General features: G+C 40.7%; 2 protein-coding genes across 6 annotated transcripts in view; one reads left to right on the top strand and one right to left on the bottom strand.

Moving 5' to 3' along the window:
- Positions 1-13754, top strand: part of LOC131458348 (bromodomain-containing protein 8-like) — a 15074-nt gene extending 1320 nt beyond the window's left edge. The window contains exons 2-20 of one of the 5 annotated variants that reach the window (XR_009240081.1): positions 3636-3732; positions 5424-5493; positions 5576-5625; positions 5710-5832; positions 5911-5991; positions 6071-6135; positions 6236-6366; positions 8301-8495; positions 8882-8939; positions 9343-9444; positions 9614-9735; positions 9845-10247; positions 10322-10365; positions 10435-10670; positions 11090-11182; positions 11273-11341; positions 11691-12025; positions 12548-12592; positions 12688-12754. Coding sequence is in view for 4 of the 5 variants with exons in the window: in XM_058627387.1 (XP_058483370.1) it covers positions 3636-3732; positions 5424-5493; positions 5576-5625; positions 5710-5832; positions 5911-5991; positions 6071-6135; positions 6236-6366; positions 8301-8495; positions 8882-8939; positions 9343-9444; positions 9614-9735; positions 9845-10247; positions 10322-10365; positions 10435-10670; positions 11090-11182; positions 11273-11341; positions 11691-11973; positions 12548-12592; positions 12688-12747 (2327 nt within the window). In the remaining variant the exon portion in view is untranslated. Of the gene's footprint in view, positions 1-3635; positions 3733-5423; positions 5494-5575; positions 5626-5709; positions 5833-5910; positions 5992-6070; positions 6136-6235; positions 6367-8300; positions 8496-8881; positions 8940-9342; positions 9445-9613; positions 9736-9844; positions 10248-10321; positions 10366-10434; positions 10671-11089; positions 11183-11272; positions 11342-11690; positions 12026-12547; positions 12593-12687 lie in introns of all 5 variants that reach the window. The other 4 variants (XM_058627388.1, XM_058627390.1, XM_058627387.1 and 1 more) reach the window with 4 other exon arrangements.
- Positions 13726-18950, bottom strand: dnajc18 (DnaJ (Hsp40) homolog, subfamily C, member 18). Its single transcript, XM_058627392.1, has 8 exons — positions 18506-18950; positions 17024-17183; positions 16519-16664; positions 16145-16351; positions 15892-16004; positions 15538-15647; positions 15098-15270; positions 13726-14846 (listed from the first exon to the last, which is right to left on the bottom strand). The coding sequence occupies exons 1-8, from the start codon at positions 18630-18632 to the stop codon at positions 14722-14724; spliced, it is 1161 nt and encodes a 386-aa protein (XP_058483375.1). The 5' UTR covers positions 18633-18950; the 3' UTR covers positions 13726-14721.
- Between the last annotated feature and the right edge of the window lie 166 nt (positions 18951-19116).

The following is a 19116-nucleotide window of genomic DNA, read 5'->3' as shown; positions in this document are numbered from 1 at the left end:
ACACCAGTCAGTCATTCACATTCTTCTATAATATAACTTCTGTCACTGGTCACTTTGTTAGGTACACCAGTCAGTCGTTCACATTCTTCTATAATATAACTTCTGTCACTGGTCACTTTGTTAGGTACACCAGTCAATCATTCACATTCTTCTATAATATAACTTCTGTCACTGGTCACTTTGTTAGGTACACCAGTCAGTCGTTCACATTCTTCTATAATATAACTTCTGTCACTGGTCACTTTGTTAGGTACACCAGTCAGTCGTTCACATTCTTCTATAATATAACTTCTGTCACTGGTCACTTTGTTAGGTACACCAGTCAGTCGTTCACATTCTTCTATAATATAACTTCTGTCACTGGTCACTTTGTTAGGTACACCAGTCAGTCGTTCACATTCTTCTATAATATAACTTCTGTCACTGGTCACTTTGTTAGGTACACCAGTCAGTCATTCACATTCTTCTATAATATAACTTCTGTCACTGGTCACTTTGTTAGGTACACCAGTCAGTCGTTCACATTCTTCTATAATATAACTTCTGTCACTGGTCACTTTGTTAGGTACACCAGTCAATCATTCACATTCTTCTATAATATAACTTCTGTCACTGGTCACTTTGTTAGGTACACCAGTCAGTCGTTCACATTCTTCTATAATATAACTTCTGTCACTGGTCACTTTGTTAGGTACACCAGTCAGTCATTCACATTCTTCTATAATATAACTTCTGTCACTGGTCACTTTGTTAGGTACACCAGTCAGTCGTTCACATTCTTCTATAATATAACTTCTGTCACTGGTCACTTTGTTAGGTACACCAGTCAGTCGTTCACATTCTTCTATAATATAACTTCTGTCACTGGTCACTTTGTTAGGTACACCAGTCAGTCATTCACATTCTTCTATAATATAACTTCTGTCACTGGTCACTTTGTTAGGTACACCAGTCAGTCGTTCACATTCTTCTATAATATAACTTCTGTCACTGGTCACTTTGTTAGGTACACCAGTCAGTCATTCACATTCTTCTATAATATAACTTCTGTCACTGGTCACTTTGTTAGGTACACCAGTCAATCATTCACATTCTTCTATAATATAACTTCTGTCACTGGTCACTTTGTTAGGTACACCAGTCAGTCATTCACATTCTTCTATAATATAACTTCTGTCACTGGTCACTTTGTTAGGTACACCAGTCAGTCGTTCACATTCTTCTATAATATAACTTCTGTCACTGGTCACTTTGTTAGGTACACCAGTCAGTCATTCACATTCTTCTATAATATAACTTCTGTCACTGGTCACTTTGTTAGGTACACCAGTCAGTCGTTCACATTCTTCTATAATATAACTTCTGTCACTGGTCACTTTGTTAGGTACACCAGTCAGTCGTTCACATTCTTCTATAATATAACTTCTGTCACTGGTCACTTTGTTAGGTACACCAGTCAGTCATTCACATTCTTCTATAATATAACTTCTGTCACTGGTCACTTTGTTAGGTACACCAGTCAGTCGTTCACATTCTTCTATAATATAACTTCTGTCACTGGTCACTTTGTTAGGTACACCAGTCAGTCGTTCACATTCTTCTATAATATAACTTCTGTCACTGGTCACTTTGTTAGCTACACCAGTCAGTCATTCACATTCTTCTATAATATAACTTCTGTCACTGGTCACTTTGTTAGGTACACCAGTCAGTCATTCACATTCTTCTATAATATAACTTCTGTCACTGGTCACTTTGTTAGGTACACCAGTCAGTCATTCACATTCTTCTATAATATAACTTCTGTCACTGGTCACTTTGTTAGGTACACCAGTCAGTCGTTCACATTCTTCTATAATATAACTTCTGTCACTGGTCACTTTGTTAGGTACACCAGTCAGTCGTTCACATTCTTCTATAATATAACTTCTGTCACTGGTCACTTTGTTAGGTACACCAGTCAGTCGTTCACATTCTTCTATAATATAACTTCTGACACTGGTCACTTTGTTAGGTACACCAGTCAGTCGTTCACATTCTTCTATAATATAACTTCTGTCACTGGTCACTTTGTTAGGTACACCAGTCAGTCGTTCACATTCTTCTATAATATAACTTCTGTCACTGGTCACTTTGTTAGGTACACCAGTCAGTCATTCACATTCTTCTATAATATAACTTCTGTCACTGGTCACTTTGTTAGGTACACCAGTCAGTCATTCACATTCTTCTATAATATAACTTCTGTCACTGGTCACTTTGTTAGGTACACCAGTCAGTCGTTCACATTCTTCTATAATATAACTTCTGTCACTGGTCACTTTGTTAGGTACACCAGTCAGTCATTCACATTCTTCTATAATATAACTTATGTCACTGGTCACTTTGTTAGGTACACCAGTCAGTCGTTCACATTCTTCTATAATATAACTTCTGTCACTGGTCACTTTGTTAGGTACACCAGTCAGTCATTCACATTCTTCTATAATATAACTTCTGTCACTGGTCACTTTGTTAGGTACACCAGTCAGTCGTTCACATTCTTCTATAATATAACTTCTGTCACTGGTCACTTTGTTAGGTACACCAGTCAGTCATTCACATTCTTCTATAATATAACTTCTGTCACTGGTCACTATGTTAGGTACACCAGTCAGTCGTTCACATTCTTCTATAATATAACTTCTGACACTGGTCACTTTGTTAGGTACACCAGTCAGTCGTTCACATTCTTCTATAATATAACTTCTGTCACTGGTCACTTTGTTAGGTACACCAGTCAGTCGTTCACATTCTTCTATAATATAACTTCTGTCACTGGTCACTTTGTTAGGTACACCAGTCAGTCGTTCACATTCTTCTATAATATAACTTCTGTCACTGGTCACTTTGTTAGGTACACCAGTCAGTCGTTCACATTCTTCTATAATATAACTTCTGTCACTGGTCACTTTGTTAGGTACACCAGTCAGTCGTTCACATTCTTCTATAATATAACTTCTGACACTGGTCACTTTGTTAGGTACACCAGTCAGTCGTTCACATTCTTCTATAATATAACTTCTGTCACTGGTCACTTTGTTAGGTACACCAGTCAGTCGTTCACATTCTTCTATAATATAACTTCTGTCACTGGTCACTTTGTTAGGTACACCAGTCAGTCATTCACATTCTTCTATAATATAACTTCTGTCACTGGTCACTTTGTTAGGTACACCAGTCAGTCGTTCACATTCTTCTATAATATAACTTCTGTCACTGGTCACTTTGTTAGGTACACCAGTCAGTCGTTCACATTCTTCTATAATATAACTTCTGTCACTGGTCACTTTGTTAGGTACACCAGTCAGTCGTTCACATTCTTCTATAATATAACTTCTGTCACTGGTCACTTTGTTAGGTACACCAGTCAGTCGTTCACATTCTTCTATAATATAACTTCTGTCACTGGTCACTTTGTTAGGTACACCAGTCAGTCGTTCACATTCTTCTATAATATAACTTCTGTCACTGGTCACTTTGTTAGGTACACCAGTCAGTCATTCACTCATGTACACTCATGTTCAAAACAACCTGCTGAGCTTTACACAGAGGTTAACCTGAGCCTCAGTTTGTGATGGTGTGTTTTTGTACAGAACATAAACTGCTTGTCATCGGGCCGACAGAACCATGGTCAGTGAGGGAGAAGCTGTGTTTGGCATCATCAGTGATGAAGAGTGGAGACCAGAACTGGTAAAGTTGTCATTGTCATATATGTTAGTTATGGAGGTCTACTTACATATATTAACTTGTTTTCATGATTAAAATCCTCCTAATCGCTGCAAACAAGCCGATCAAAATATCTCCTCACTGACGCTCTCGTCAGCCGCGCTGTTTCAGACCAAAACCACACCCCCAGAATGTGGACTGTGTTGTGATTGGCCAGCCAACGAGAGCTTTCCTACTGAACTGTGATTGGCCAGGTACCTGGAAGTGACGTAATAGATAGGCCAGCTCTCAGATACACAGCTCCCCCTCTGGCACGGTGGATGCTCTGCATCTCAGCAGCAACAACGAAAGTAGTTCTTCTTCTTCTGCGGTTGAATGTACGCAACCGGATGTGCCCGGACTAGTGCCCGCACCAGGAGGCGCTACGGTGGTGAGAGGAGTGGTGAGGATTTCTGATGACGACATCAAACTACGGAAGTGCCGTTCCGCTTCGCAGAGCCCAGGAAAACAATACAACACTATTTTCTCAGCAGTGGCTGAACTGTTTGTTCTGAAACTTTAGGGTTTCATAAACGAGGTCATGACGCAGCTACACACACAAACGCAGCGTTAATTGGAGCTTCCGGTCTATGTGGGCTTTAACATTAACAATGTTGATGTTAATGTCACAGACCTGTGACATTAACATCAACATTGTTAATGTTGATATTACAGACCTGTGACATAGTCATGTTTGACTCTGATCATCATCATCACATACATCTGTGGAAGGCTCATGGTAACTCTGTGCTTTACATGTGACGATGTGTGCAGGTTGTAAAACTGCAGTAGGTAAGATCTCTGAATGTTGAGCTTCATATAGAGATTATTAAAGATTCATATAGAGATTATTAAACGTCATATACAGATTATTAAAGCTTCATATACAGATTATTAAAGCTTCATATAGATATTATTAAAGATTCATATAGAGATTATTAAAGCTTCATATAGATATTATTAAAGATTCATATACAGATTATTAAATCTTCATATAGAGATTATTAAAGATTCATATAGAGATTATTAAACTTCATATACAGATTATCAAAGCTTCATATAGAGATTATTAAAGATTCATATAGAGATTATTAAAGATTCATATAGAGATTATTAAACTTCATATACAGATTATTAAAGATTTATATACAGATTATTAAACTTCATATACAGATTATTAAAGATTCATATACATATTATTAAAGCTTCATATAGACATTATTAAACTTCATATAGAGATTATTAAACTTCATATACAGATTATTAAAGCTTCATATATAGATTATTAAAGATTCATATACAGATTATTAAAGATTCATATACAGATTATTAAAGCACTGCAGTCTGGGATTGCCTCTCTGTCTCCCTGTCTCCCTCTCTTCATATGTGAAAGGTGATGTTAGACAGAAGTGATACTCACTCATGTTGACTCTCTGTCAAACTCTTTCCTTTCTTCAGGTTTCCTTTTGTTTGTGCTGTAATCTCCACAGATTACTTGATGTGTCTGTGACCGTCCTGTAAACACAGAGGGGAGGAGTCACTTGTGAAGTGATTATGGAAATATTGATCAATACCGTCCAACAATCCCTCCTATTGTATCTTCTATTTTGCATAATTATGGCTAAAGGATTTGTAAAATGTACTTAACTCTCTCTATGTGAACTCTGTGTGTACAGGGTCTCTGTCAGTCGAGCCATCAAACCGTTTGCAGAACCTGGACGACCACCTGACTGGTTCTCTCAGAGGGTATTACACAATCCAAATATAACTAATGATGACAATGATGATGATAATACTTGTTCTAATCTTGTCCTTTGTTTCCTCACAGCACTGTGCCTCTAAATACTCTGAGCTCCTGGAAGCAACAGAAGCCCCAAAGTGAGCACATGAGTGACTTTTGTGCTCTTAGAAAATCTTCTAATCTTCTAATCGATTACACATTTATTATGTTTGAATTGTCAGGAGGAAACGTGGTGACAAGGGTGAAGCGGTGGAGACAGTGGAGGACGTGATCGTTCGCAGGCTGACGGCCGACAGGATTGAAGAACTTAAAAAAGTGATGAAAGAAAGTCAGGAGAAGCACAGGTACTCAGGTGCTTCGCTGTAACATCTGCATTATAATGTGACTTCATCAGAGAGAGTAAACATGAAACTGTTTGACAGGAAGCTGAAGAGAGAAGCTGAACTCATTCAAGCTGGACATCTAGATTCTAAACTCCAAGAGTTATGGGAAGAAATTCTTCAGTAAGAAGCAACAATGACTTTGTGTCTGAGCAGTTTGTGATTGTAGAGACATTCAAATAATCCTGTTTGTATTTTACAGACAGAACAAAGTGGAGCAGGAGGAAGCAGAGATGAGAAGAAAAAACACAGCTGCTGCTTATCAGGGTATCTCCTTCACTCATGTGTTCAGCAGCTCAGCTCAAAGTGCAACACATGACTGAGCTGCTGAACACCTGAATAACAGACGTGCTCCTCCCTCCTCCAGACAGACAGGTGGCAAAAAGCACATGTAAGCCAGTGCCAGGCGTCGCCATGCACTGTAGCTCCCCAAACCACGACTTCTCACCAGGTGACCCACGTGAGAGCTTGACCCTTGACCTCGCACCTTCAAACACTGTGAGTCTCCTGAGGTTCAAAGGGTTTTAATGGTCTGTTTTTATTCAAAACATTAGGAGGAATTATGTTAATAATGTCTGTGTTTACTTTGATGGACTGAACACCTGGCCAGGGTGTGACCTCGCCTTTGATAAATTAATGAATGATGAATGTTAATAATCTGTAATTCTGTCAGGACTACTGAGGAGCAGTTAATCCCACACTGAGTTTGACTAAAGTTTAGTCATAAATTTGTGCTTTGTCCAAACTCACTCATTTCTATTCATTTGAACTAAAACACAAACATGACAACATGACAACATGAAAACATGAAAACTACTAAAACAAACAAAACTGAAAACTTCATCGTTCCTCTGTGGTAACACTTTCATCTTTAAACATGAAAACATGAAAACTAAAACAAACAAAACTGAAAACTTCATGGTTCCTCTGTGGTAACACTTTCATCTTTAAACATGAAAACATGAAAACTAAAACAAACAAAACTGAAAACTTCATGGTTCCTCTGTGGTAACACTTTCATCTTTAAACATGACAACATGAAAACTAAAACAAACAAAACTGAAAACTTCATGGTTCCTCTGTGTTACCACTTTCATCTTTAAACATGAAAACATGAAAACATGAAAACTAAAACAAACAAAACTGAAAACTTCATGGTTCCTCTGTGGTACCACTTTCATCTTTAAACATGAAAACATGAAAACATGAAAACAAACAAAACTGAAAACTTCATGGTTCCTCTGTGGTACCACTTTCATCTTTAAACATGAAAACATGAAAACATGAAAACAAACAAAACTGAAAACTTCATGGTTCCTCTGTGGTACCACTTTCATCTTTAAACATGAAAACATGAAAACTAAAACAAACAAAACTGAAAACTTCATGGTTCCTCTGTGGTAACACTTTCATCTTTAAACATGACAACATGAAAACTAAAACAAACAAAACTGAAAACTTCATCGTTCCTCTGTGGTAACACTTTCATCTTTAAACATGAAAACATGAAAACTAAAACAAACAAAACTGAAAACTTCATGCTTCCTCTGTGGTAACACTTTCATCTTTAAACATGACAACATGACAACATGAAAACTAAAACAAACAAAACTGAAAACTTCATGCTTCCTCTGTGGTAACACTTTCATCTTTAAACATGACAACATGACAACATGAAAACTAAAACAAACAAAACTGAAAACTTCATGCTTCCTCTGTGGTAACACTTTCATCTTTAAACATGACAACATGACAACATGAAAACTAAAACAAACAAAACTGAAAACTTCATCGTTCCTCTGTGGAAACACTTTCATCTTTAAACATGAAAACATGAAAACTAAAACAAACAAAACTGAAAACTTCATGGTTCCTCTGTGGTAACACTTTCATCTTTAAACATGAAAACATGAAAACTAAAACAAACAAAACTGAAAACTTCATGGTTCCTCTGTGGTAACACTTTCATCTCTAAACATGACAACATGAAAACTAAAACAAACAAAACTGAAAACTTCATGGTTCCTCTGTGGTAACACTTTCATCTTTAAACATGAAAACATGAAAACTAAAACAAACAAAACTGAAAACTTCATGGCTCCTCTGTGGTAACACTTTCATCTTTAAACATGAAAACATGAAAACTAAAACAAACAAAACTGAAAACTTCATCGTTCCTCTGTGGAAACATTTTCATCTTTAAACATGACAACATGAAAACATGACGACATGAAAACGAAAACATGACAACATGAAGACATGACAACATGAAGACATGACAACATGAAAACATGACAACATGACAACATGAAGACATGAAAACATGAAAACATGACGACATGAAGACATGAAAACATGACAACATGACAACATGAAGACATGAAAACATGAAAATATGACAACATGACTTGTTGTTTACCTGTTGTGTCCAGGCTTCAGAAACGTCCAGGTTAATGGTTTTTCCGGAGTCTCCTGGACCTGGTCCTGAAGACCCTGGGAGTCACGGGTCACCTGTGGACGACCTCGCCCAAAAGAAAGTGGTGTGTCAGAAAGCCACTCCCCCACCATCTCCACTGCTGTCAGAGTTACTGAAGAAAGGCAGCATCTTGGCCTCTAATTCCAGACTGGTACGTTGTGACGGCAGAGTCAGTGTTTGTAGAGCTGTGGACGACAATAAAACACATTTAGAATAAATCCTGACAATATAAAAAGCTTCACAGGCTACGTTTTAAAACTCTCTCTTTAATAAAGTTGAGTCGGTTCCAAAGGAAACTTCATCACTTTCTCATTGTAATTACAGAAGTTATTTAGTAATATAATAAATACTGTATCTTATTACTTTTGATACCAAGTCATAAGTCAACTAATGTTATTACTTTTTAAATTTTTAAAATGTACATGTAATACGTAACGTATTAACAGTAGAATTATTGTGTGAAAAGGTTTGATGACGTTCTGTCTGTGTAGGACAGGGGAGCAAATGTTTGACATGTTTGTTTGTTCTGTAATCCAGATTGGAGAGGGTGACGTGTCTGACCTGCAGTTTACTCAACCTCTCTCTCAGGCAACAGGTACAGATACCTTTCCCTAGTCATTTTTCAATAAAGCTCTTTTCCTTCTGCTAAAAACACTTTTTACGCAATAATTCTTGTGTTTTGTACAGTTTTCATTTTAGTCTTTGATAAATAAGACATAATGTGATAAAGAAAAAAGGATTACATTACATTACATTACATTACATTACATTACATTACATTACGCAGGCGCTTTTATCCAAAGCGACTTACAAGGGAATTGAGTACAATCAGCCAGGGGTGGAGTTGAACTTGCAACCATGATGTCTTTAGGGCACCCACGTTGTTCAGCGTTTTGTACCTTGAATCCTGAATGGATACACTCTTCTTATATAAGCTTTACTGTGTGTTCCCTGAAAGCCTTTGTTTCTTTGTCTGCACTGTGTCTGTGTTTGTGTAGCAGGTGCTCCCATGTTGTCTCGTCTGCTGGAGGCGGGTCCAACGCACTTTTCTGTGTCCTGTGCTCCTCCTCCTGTCCACTCAGCTGCCTCAGCAGGAACAGGTCTGTCCACCCTCACAGCTCCACCCTCACTCCTCCACCCTCACAGCTCCACCCTCACAGCTCCACCCTCACAGCTCCACCCTCACTCCTCCACCCTCACAGCTCTTAAACACCTGTGGAGGAGGATGTTTTTCATGAGTGGATGTGATGGCTGTGTTCGTCTCTGCAGACGACAAAGTGTCAGGACTCAGTGAGGAAGAGGAGAGCGTGTCCTACATGGGAGACGAGCTGGACTTCAAGACTGTGGGAGACATTATCGCTATCATTGAAGACAAGGTGCAAAGAAGCAAAGTACTGATATTTTCATGGCACTAGCTGCAGTAAAGGCGTTAATGACACTCGAGATAATAAAGGATTATGTCATTATGTTATGTGAGAAAGACTTTCTCCTCTTCTCCAGGCAGATGAGGCTGCAGAGGCTTTGGATGCAGCTGCAGTTGAAGCTGCTCTGTCTCTGTGTGAGGAGAATGGCCACGCCCTCTCTGGTGCCTGGGAGGCGGGGCCTTTCCAGCCCCACAGCTCTCACCCCACAGCGCCCTCTTTTGGGGCTCCACAGTCGTCATCTCTTCTCTGTGGTCTGGAGGGGAAAGTCCTGGATGAGACTTCAGCTTCACTCTCAGATCAGTGTCTTGCAGAATTCAGCGCTCTTCCTCACGGCTCGTCATCCTCGCGGAGCCACAGTGGAGCGACTGCACTTCTGGAAGCAAAGAGAAACTGTAGAGAGGTGGTAAACCTGGAAAACCCACATTCATCAGGCACTAGCATCAAATATGAGCGTGAGAAATGGGCACAACAGAGATCAGGTCAATATTATCATTCACCTCCTTCACAGTCAGTATTTCCACATGATTCATTATTTTTACTGTCTTTACTGCAGACGTGGGACTTGAAGAGAATCCACTGACACAAAGACACGTGAAGGTAAAGAAGAGCAGCGTGGACATGAAGCTGGTAATCATCATCATTGATTTCACCTCTCCGTCTTTTCAGGAGGTGAAGCCTCAGAACGGACTAAGTGTTGATCGAAGAGAGAGCGACTCAGGCACTAAAGTAGACGATGAAGTCAATGAAGAAGAGGAGGGTGACGTGGTAGAGGGATTCTCGTCGGAGCTGGAACCTGCAGCCAGTGAGAGTGAGGATGGTTGCAGCCTCCACACGGCCTCCTCCTCCCTGCAGCTCCTCACTGCTGCAGACTCCATCCCCAGCAGTCCGGCATCGTCGCAGTTGTGAGTGAAAGTCATTGAGACGTGAGGAGTGCTGCTCATGTTGCAGTAGAGAAGCTCACAATGACGACATGATAAGTTTTCCTTATGAGAAGCAGAGAGCAGGTCCAGGATGAAACACAGTTTTAAGAAAAGACCAGTGAGACGTTTAAGGAGCGGCGAAATCTCACAACAAACAAACTCAAAGCAATGATGAACAGTTTGTGATTTAGTGATTAAGATGCTTTTCATAGATAGATAGATAGATACTTTATTCATCTCACAGAGAAATTCACAGTTCAGCAGCTCCAGGAATATGTTACAAAATAGAAACATAAGAGTCTAAATGTAAAATGAAACATATATGTATATATATATATATAAAATGTCTATGAATGTGTCATGATTTCATGTATGAGGTTCTCTGCTCACCATGACTGTAGCTCTGCGTGCAGTGAGGACCTGGAAGCTCTACAGGCTCAAAAGATCTGGAAGAAAGCCATTATGCTGGTGTGGAGAGCAGCAGCCAATCACAGGTCAGAACATGATCTGCACAACATTCTTTTGTTTCTTATTGGTATCATTATGCTTTTATGATGATGTATCGTGGTGTTAACTTGTCGTAGGTATGCAAATGTCTTCCTGCAGCCAGTAACTGATGAAATTGCACCTGGATATCACAGCATTGTGCACAGGTAAACACTGCGCTTCACCTTTTACTCATCGTTTTAACCCGGAACTACATTGTTCAGAAATGTTTGTTTTGTTTTAGGCCATAAATCATTTTAACTTGTCCATCTTTAATCATCTGAAATGATCTGTGATCATTAATGATCATAACATTCACCATTCAGAAGTCCCCAGCAGCTTGTATGATAATAATAATAATAATGATAGTAATAATAATAACAATAATAATACTGTTCGTAATAATAATGATAATAAGAATAATAAGATGATATTAAAGGAGAGACATACTCACACACACACACACACACACAGAGCAGGCTGTCCTCTCATCAGTCTTCTGTGGTTTCCTCTCAGGCCCATGGACCTGGCCACCATAAAGAAGAACATTGAGACCGCTTTGATTCGGACCACCGCTGAGTTCCAGAGAGACATCATGCTGATGTTTCAGAACGCCGTCATGTACAACAGCCTGGATCACGACGTGCACCACATGGCTCTGGAGATGCAGCGCGACGTCCTGGAGCAGATCCAGCAGTTTCTAGCCACGCAGCTCATCATGGAGACGGCAGAGTCTGGTATCAGCGCCAAAAGTCTGAGGGGCCGTGAGAGCACACGCAAACTGGACTCTACAGACAAGGTGCTTCACTAGAATTTTGACAAAAGCAGAGAGTACAGAAGAAGAGACAAGGGTGAGACAACAGGCTGACTTTAAGGTAGAAGAAAGTGAAGCTACAGTAGATCTGCTGGCCATTTTCCAAAGCAGGATTCAAAAACCTCTGTGTGACATGAAAAGAATCCATGTCTCTTTTCAGACTTCATTTGAACCAAACACGTCGTGCTTTGCAAAATGGTCGCTGTTAAACTGTAATGATGCATAATGTTAATATTTCTACAGTCAATGAGTTTGATTAGAGATGAGTTTAGTTTTGTTTTTGCATGAACACAGCTGTTTGACACTCCAGTATAAATGTTCCACAGCAAGTGAACTTAACATTTGTAACAAAGTAACAAATGGATCGTCTGGTGAAATGTTGCAGTTTTGTGCTTTTCACTTATTTTCATAAAAAACAGTCGTGATTTCTATACTAATGATGTGGCATGAAGACGAGATCCAAACATGCTGGGATGTTTACATGTTCTCACGGTCGTTCTTGAGACTTTAAATGCACTTTGGAGTCACAACTCTGATGTGAGTCCTCTTCCTCTTTCAGGACACTGTCTCCATGTCTTCCCCCGCCTTCCTCCTCTCTCTGTTTGTAAGTACTCAGTCACAATATAAACCAAACAAGGAGCTGGAATGACTCACTGCTGTCAGTTCAGTCACATTTTCCTCTCTTGTATTGTATTGTAGGATGGAGGCACCAGGGGGCGCCGTTGTGCCATAGAAGCTGACATGAAGATGAAGAAATGAGACCACGTGTGTGAGTGGCACAGACTCTCACTTTGCTTCCTGTGCAATAGAACCTTTCTTTTCACTCTAGATTAAATGGGTAGATGAGAAAGAGGAGAATATCTTTCCTTCTGAGACAGCCATACATACTCTTCATGGATTACATAGCAGTGTAATCCCAGATTACAATGGGACGTTGAGAAAGACGAGGTCAAATCTTCCATAAACGTAGCTGCTGATCACTAAGACTTCAGGTGACTGAAAGGTCAGAGGTGCATGTAGAAACATTAACTTAGCTGCTTTATTATTATTATTATTATTGTTATTATTGTTATTTTGTGATGAATTCCTTTGATCTTTGGTACTTCCATACATTATCTTGCCATTTTCATGCTAATAATCTTTTTTGTGGATTTAAATGTTAAAACAATGAAAGTGTATTAAAGTGCCCAAACCTACCATGTTAAGCTTGAATTGCACAGAATCTCTCCTCAGTGCCGACTTCAAACAAACCTGCAGAAACTGTCGCAGCTTCACTTTTCTGTTTTTGTGCAAAACTACGTTTTAAAAAGGAATGAAAGTCTAGTTTGTCTGATGTGTAATAAAGTGTAAATGAGCAAGTTTCAGCTTTTTCTCAGGATTTGGTTTAAGATGTGAGATCTTTATTCAAGCAAACTTTGAATAGTAACATGAAATATAAGAGAACTAAGTTTCAAAGTTGTTTTAGCTTTGCCTTCTTCATGTTCAGTGTTTTAATAACTTACTAACCTGAGGATGCTTCATCATTTCTGTTCAACATGTAAACACAATGTATTCTTGATTTCATGAAGTGAAGGATAAACCAATTCTTCAGGCTCTGAGCTTCATCATCTCATTTTATTTAAAGGTTTACAGTGTTTGACCTGCAGGCTCCTGATGTTAGGATGTGAATTCATGCACAGAACAGTTCATGCGAGGCTCAGCGGTCAGAACCAAGGTGGACAAATACAGGAGACAGAAAATGATCGAAATCCATGTTTAATTGATGCTGAAGTTTGGCTTTAGAGTACAACCGTGTGTGTGTGTGTGTGAGTCACAGTTAATGAGTGACAGCCTGTCCCTGAATATTATAAGTCATGTTTAGTGTTTCAGTCGTTATGGACACCAACAGAAATAAATCAATACATTAAAAGTAATAAAACACTTGCTCAGAGTTTCATGCAACAGTCATGACAGAGATCACAGGACGTAATACAACCGAAAAGTGCTCGAGTTTGAAGCTTTGACAAATCACATGATTTGGCCTCTTAATGTGATGACCCTTTGCTGTGGGAAGAAGTACAAACGGTTAATACTGCGCTCAAAAGCTTTTTAAAACACTTGATACACAAATCAAATAGGTGGAGGATTTAGAAAATTAGAGCTGAAAACTCTTCCGAGACAAAATGAAGCTGAAATCCGTGACGTGCACTCTCGTGTCGCTTCTGTAGTAAAGTCTCAGAGTCTCGTGTCTACGCTCATTTCTCACATTTTAACCTTCAACCAACGGCAGAAGCTCAACAAGCAAACAACATGGAAGCTGAGAGAAGTGGGAAGATTCACTTACGTGAAATATTACTGGATGTGCTCATGAGTGTCATCATAAATAAATATTATGTCCTCTGTCATGTGACAGAAGCTCAGTATTAATGACATTCTACAGAGAAAAACCCACATTCACTCCATTCTCAGTGAAATAAATGATCTAAGACACAAAAACACAGGAAAACTACAAACATCAGAGGGAGAGCCCATGTCCCGCCATTTCTATAAGAAAGTTTAAAGGCTCTGACACTTACTTCACTCACTCACTCACTGCCACAGTGAGTTTGCATGTGATGCTGCTTCCATCACAGCTGACATGCAACATCACACAGGAGAGAAGGCACATGGTTTCAGCAGCGTCATCTCCACCGACTGCTGTACCCAAAACACTCACATTAGATCAACCATTACACTCCAGTGAAGGCTCAGTCCTCATTTCCCTCTCTGACGGCCGACCAGTCGGTGCAGTTTGTCACAGTGGTCCAGCCTCATTGACTCCGCCTTCTGCTTCAGTCGCTCGTCTCGGTAAAGTTGTCCGAGGTTTGCCAAGTCAGATTCTGTGAGAGAGAAATGAAGAAATACAGTGTTTACAAAATCCACTTAGTTTGTTGTTGTGGTGAATTCAAATGACTGCAGTTAAACTAAGGCCTTAATACTGTGACTTTAACGTCTCTGTGAACATGTGATGCAGATTTTTAAAACTCAAGGAAGACGATTTTCTATCAAAATAAATAAGAGAACAAATAAAACAACAATGCTTAAACAGTCCTGTTCTTCATGTGATTGGATCAGTAAAGTGTTCACTTACTCTGCTGCTTCTCTTTCCAGCAGCTGCTCTGCAGATGTTCCACATAATCGCTCTCTATCATTTTCTCAAGGTCGTCCAGTGCAGATCCACGATACTCCTTCTCAAAAGTCTTATCCACGTAGTAAGGTACGCCCATGTGCTGCGTTTCACGAGACACCACCAGCCCCATGGAGCTGAAGTCCAAACACACACATATTCCCTCTTTAAATGTCACCATAGTAACACTGACGCACACACGCACACACACTCACTCAACACAATTACTACTGGCCTAATCCTAACCTCAACCTAACCTTAAAACATATCTTCACTTTAAAATGTAGTCATTTACGTTGTGGGGACTTGATTTTCCCCACAAAGAAGACAAGGTCCCCACAACATTAGTAATACCTGGACACACAGACAGACAGACAGACACACAGACAGACAGACAGACTCACGGCTTATAGAAGAGACTGTAGGGTGGGTTAGTGGCCATCATCTGAGTAAACACTGATATGAGGATTAGCACCAGAACAGGGAGAAGCTGCAGGAGAGCGGTGAAGGTGTTCTGTGGGAAGAAGAGGAAGAAGAAGAAGAAGAAGAAGAAGAGGAAGGAAATGAGCACAGATCACAGACTGTGGAATTATTCACTCATTCACTCTAACCCTGTCTTTGAAGCAAATCCACCAAAGCAATGCAGAAAACCTCAGTAAGTTGTCAGTAGCAGACACTAGAGGGCAGCATCCTCATTCACAGTCCAATAAGTAGAGGATAATAATGATGATAAGAGCAGGATTATGTGAGTCACTGACCTGACTGTGGTTTTCTTCCACCACCTCCTCGCGCCTCTCATAAGCTCGTCTGCGACGAGGCTGATAGAACTGAGAGTAGGAGGCTCCCTGGTTGGTGTACACATGAATATTTCCTGTAGAGACACAGACACAGTTCTATCTGCAGACTGAGACACGACGGCTCAAAGCAACAATAAACATTAGTTTAGTTTAATAAAAGACTCTTTTCAGACTCCTGAGAAGTTAAAAATATGTAAACATTCTATATTTTTACCCGTGGGAAACCTTCCTCCAAAGAAAATGTTGAAGAGTTCCTCGGGGGAAATGTCGGCCTCAAAGTCTCTGTTGAAGCTTCGGTAGTGTCCATGACGACTGTGGCTGGACTGTTGTGCAGCGTTAGCAGCTGCAGGCTCATCTCCATACACGTCGTACTGTTGTCTCTTCTCTGCGTTACTCAGGACTGCATATGCATTACCTATAGCTGTGGAAACACATCACTGTGTCAGTAGACTCTGGTGCAGGCGAGTGAGTGAGTTACAAAACTACACAATTTGACAAAGCGTCCTGGTGTTTACTCGTCTTCACTTTCATCAGTCACATAAAGTAAAACAAAGATACACTGACATCACTTCCTGTTGTCAAAGTTACCTTTGAAAGCGTCTGTGGCTCCAGGAGCAAAGTTCTTGTCAGGGTGAAACTTCAGGGCCAGCTTCCTGTAAGCCTTCTTCAACTCCTCATCACTGGCAGTTTTTGGAACACCGAGAATTTCATAGAAGTCTTTACAATTCTTTATCCTGTGATCACAAATGAATCATCAACTCTCAGACTCATGTCTTCACATGGAGGTTAGTCTGTGTTACAGAGACACGTCTGTGCTGCTGCTGCTGCTGCTGCTGCTGCTTATTAAAGATCGTCGAGTTTTCCACTATTTCAATGACACATAAATGTTACTGATAAAGGATCTGAGGTCAGGTGATGCAAATACATGCATCTCTGTTCTGATCTCAATGGATTCATAAAGAACCACGGTGACGGGTACATGGTAGGTCACAGGTCAGACTCTGTGGACACCACAGGTCACAGTTAGGTGAGGATATTGTGACCTCTGGGAGCAGCTACAGTCAGACTGTTGCTGTACGTCAGTGTGACAAACCTGAGAACACCCTGGCGTTGCTCCTCGGTGTAACTCTTCTTTTCATCTCCACTTGCTTCCCCGTTCTTCATGTCCTCGTCTCTCCAGCCTGCAGGTGGAGGGACGTGGTTGGCCTCTGATCGAGCGCTGCCTCCATTCTTCACGATGGCATCAATCAGCACTGCAGACAAGAGCGTGCAAGGTCAGCTGACAATCACGCTGAAGTTTGATGAGACTCCCCGACGCACATTTGGAGTTAGAGGTGGTTCAATTGAGGTAGGAACCTGCTATATCTTGCACACACAGGCACTGTCTATTAACATGATTAACATATCAGCTGGGATCATTTTGGAACGTTAAAGTCATGGTTTTTATTTTTTAGACGGGTCCTACATACAGAAGGAGGAGGATGAAGAGTTACCTGCCATGAGAGGACGTCATGTGGCCTAAGTTACTGTCTCAGACTTCACATCATCAAACTTGTAATTAAAACGTTAGCTCATGACGACTGACCGGACAAAGTGATGTCATGTTTACATGACTCCCGATAGATAAAATGAGTCTCTAAAATATTGCTAAACTTTAAAAACAGAGGCACACATATGCAGTTTGAACAGTTTGACTGTAGGCTAACGCAGCTAACTGGTAAACGGTGCCTGGACTCCGGTGCCACGGCACGAAAAACTGCGTTGTTTGTTTGGCGAACCACAGCTTTAACAACAGGTCACTTTGGACGCTCTTGCCAGAGAATGTCTACTTCCGGTCGGACAATATGAAGAAACGGGCATCTTTCCGTTTCTGTCTTCTAGTGATTTCAATTTTTTTGTTATTATAACTAAAAAAGGAAAAACAAATCATTTTTTAAAATTTAGTCCATCCCTTTCTGACATTGACAAAGAAAAAAACCTTGTAATTTAAAAACGAAAATTAAATAACCACTCATTTTCTGTTTGTGAATTGAAAATGGAACGACCAAAAGATCCACTAACATACACGACCCTTAATCAATTAAAGATTGGTTACTATGGTGACGGTGTTTCCACAGCCTCAGATTACCGCAAAAATCACAAATACGATGTGATTTTACCACAGCGCCACCTGTGTTAGAGAAGAGAATTTCAACAAAGATTTTAAATATTTAAACAATAACAATAATTCGCCTCCATGTTGAAGTCTAACCCTGACTTTACTGCAGTCACTGAGAAGTAGCACAGCAGCGGTGCGGTGCGGTGCGGTAGTTAGTAGCGGGGCGGGGCGTGCGGTAGTTAGCAGCGGTGCGGTGCGAGCGTTAGTTAGCAGCGGTGCGGGGCGTGCGGTAGTTAGCAGCGGTGCGGGGCGTGCGGTAGTTAGCAGCGGTGCGGTGGTTAGCAGCGGTGCGGTGCGAGCGGTAGTTAGCAGCGGTGCGGGGCGTGCGGTAGTTAGCAGCGGTGCGGTGGTTAGCAGCGGTACGGTGCGGTGGTTAGCAGCGGTACGGTGCGGTGGTTAGCAGCGGTGTAGTGTTACCTCTGGCCCGGGTGCTGGGGTAAATATTCTGGGCTTCATGAAGCAGCTGTAGCGCACGGTCTTTCCGCCCGGAGCGTAAACACAGCTTGGCCTTCTCTATGAGCCGCTCCGCCTCGTCTTTGTCCATTTCTGCTGTGCGGGGTTTTTCAGTCGCTGTCGGCAGAGGTTTGCGTCAGTGGAGGAGAGACGCCGCAGTTCACCACAGTTAGCCGCTTAGCTTCGGTCACAGAAGCTACGTAACCTTCGTCTCTTCAGTGTCCTTCAGTCTGTCTGCGCTTGTTGTTGTTGTTGTTGTTGTTGTTGTCGTCAGGCTGCAAACAAATGTGCAGCTGCGTCATTTTTAGAAAGCTAAAGGTTTGTTCGTGTAATTTCATCCGCGTTTACAAGGATCACAGCTGCGCATGAGTGGATCTGTGTCAGACAGACTGGACCGGTGACGTCACATCCGTGGAACTGAGAGCGTTGCAAGGAGGCCTCAAATTTAAGGCCCGCGGGCCACATGCGGCCCCCTTCTCAAGTTTGTATAGCCCGTCACTCAAAATCAACTTTTAATCAGGGGCCAAAACAGTAACTTGTTTTTCTTCAGATCATTATTATTATTATTATTATTG

This window comes from Solea solea, chromosome 4 (assembly GCF_958295425.1).
Source record: "Solea solea chromosome 4, fSolSol10.1, whole genome shotgun sequence".
NCBI lineage: Eukaryota > Metazoa > Chordata > Actinopteri > Pleuronectiformes > Soleidae > Solea > Solea solea.
This window is presented reverse-complemented; position numbering and strand designations above follow the sequence as displayed.

Coding starts and splice junctions, on each gene's coding strand:
- dnajc18 (XM_058627392.1), bottom strand. CDS start 18,632: ATGGACAAAGACGAGGCGGAGCGGCTCATAGAGAAGGCCAAGCTGTGT. Junction 17,184..18,505: donor CCCCAGCACCCGGGCCAGAG/GTAACACTACAC, acceptor TCTTGTCTGCAG/TGCTGATTGATGCCATCGTG. Junction 16,005..16,144: donor TGGAGGAAGGTTTCCCACGG/GTAAAAATATAG, acceptor GTGTCTCTACAG/GAAATATTCATGTGTACACC.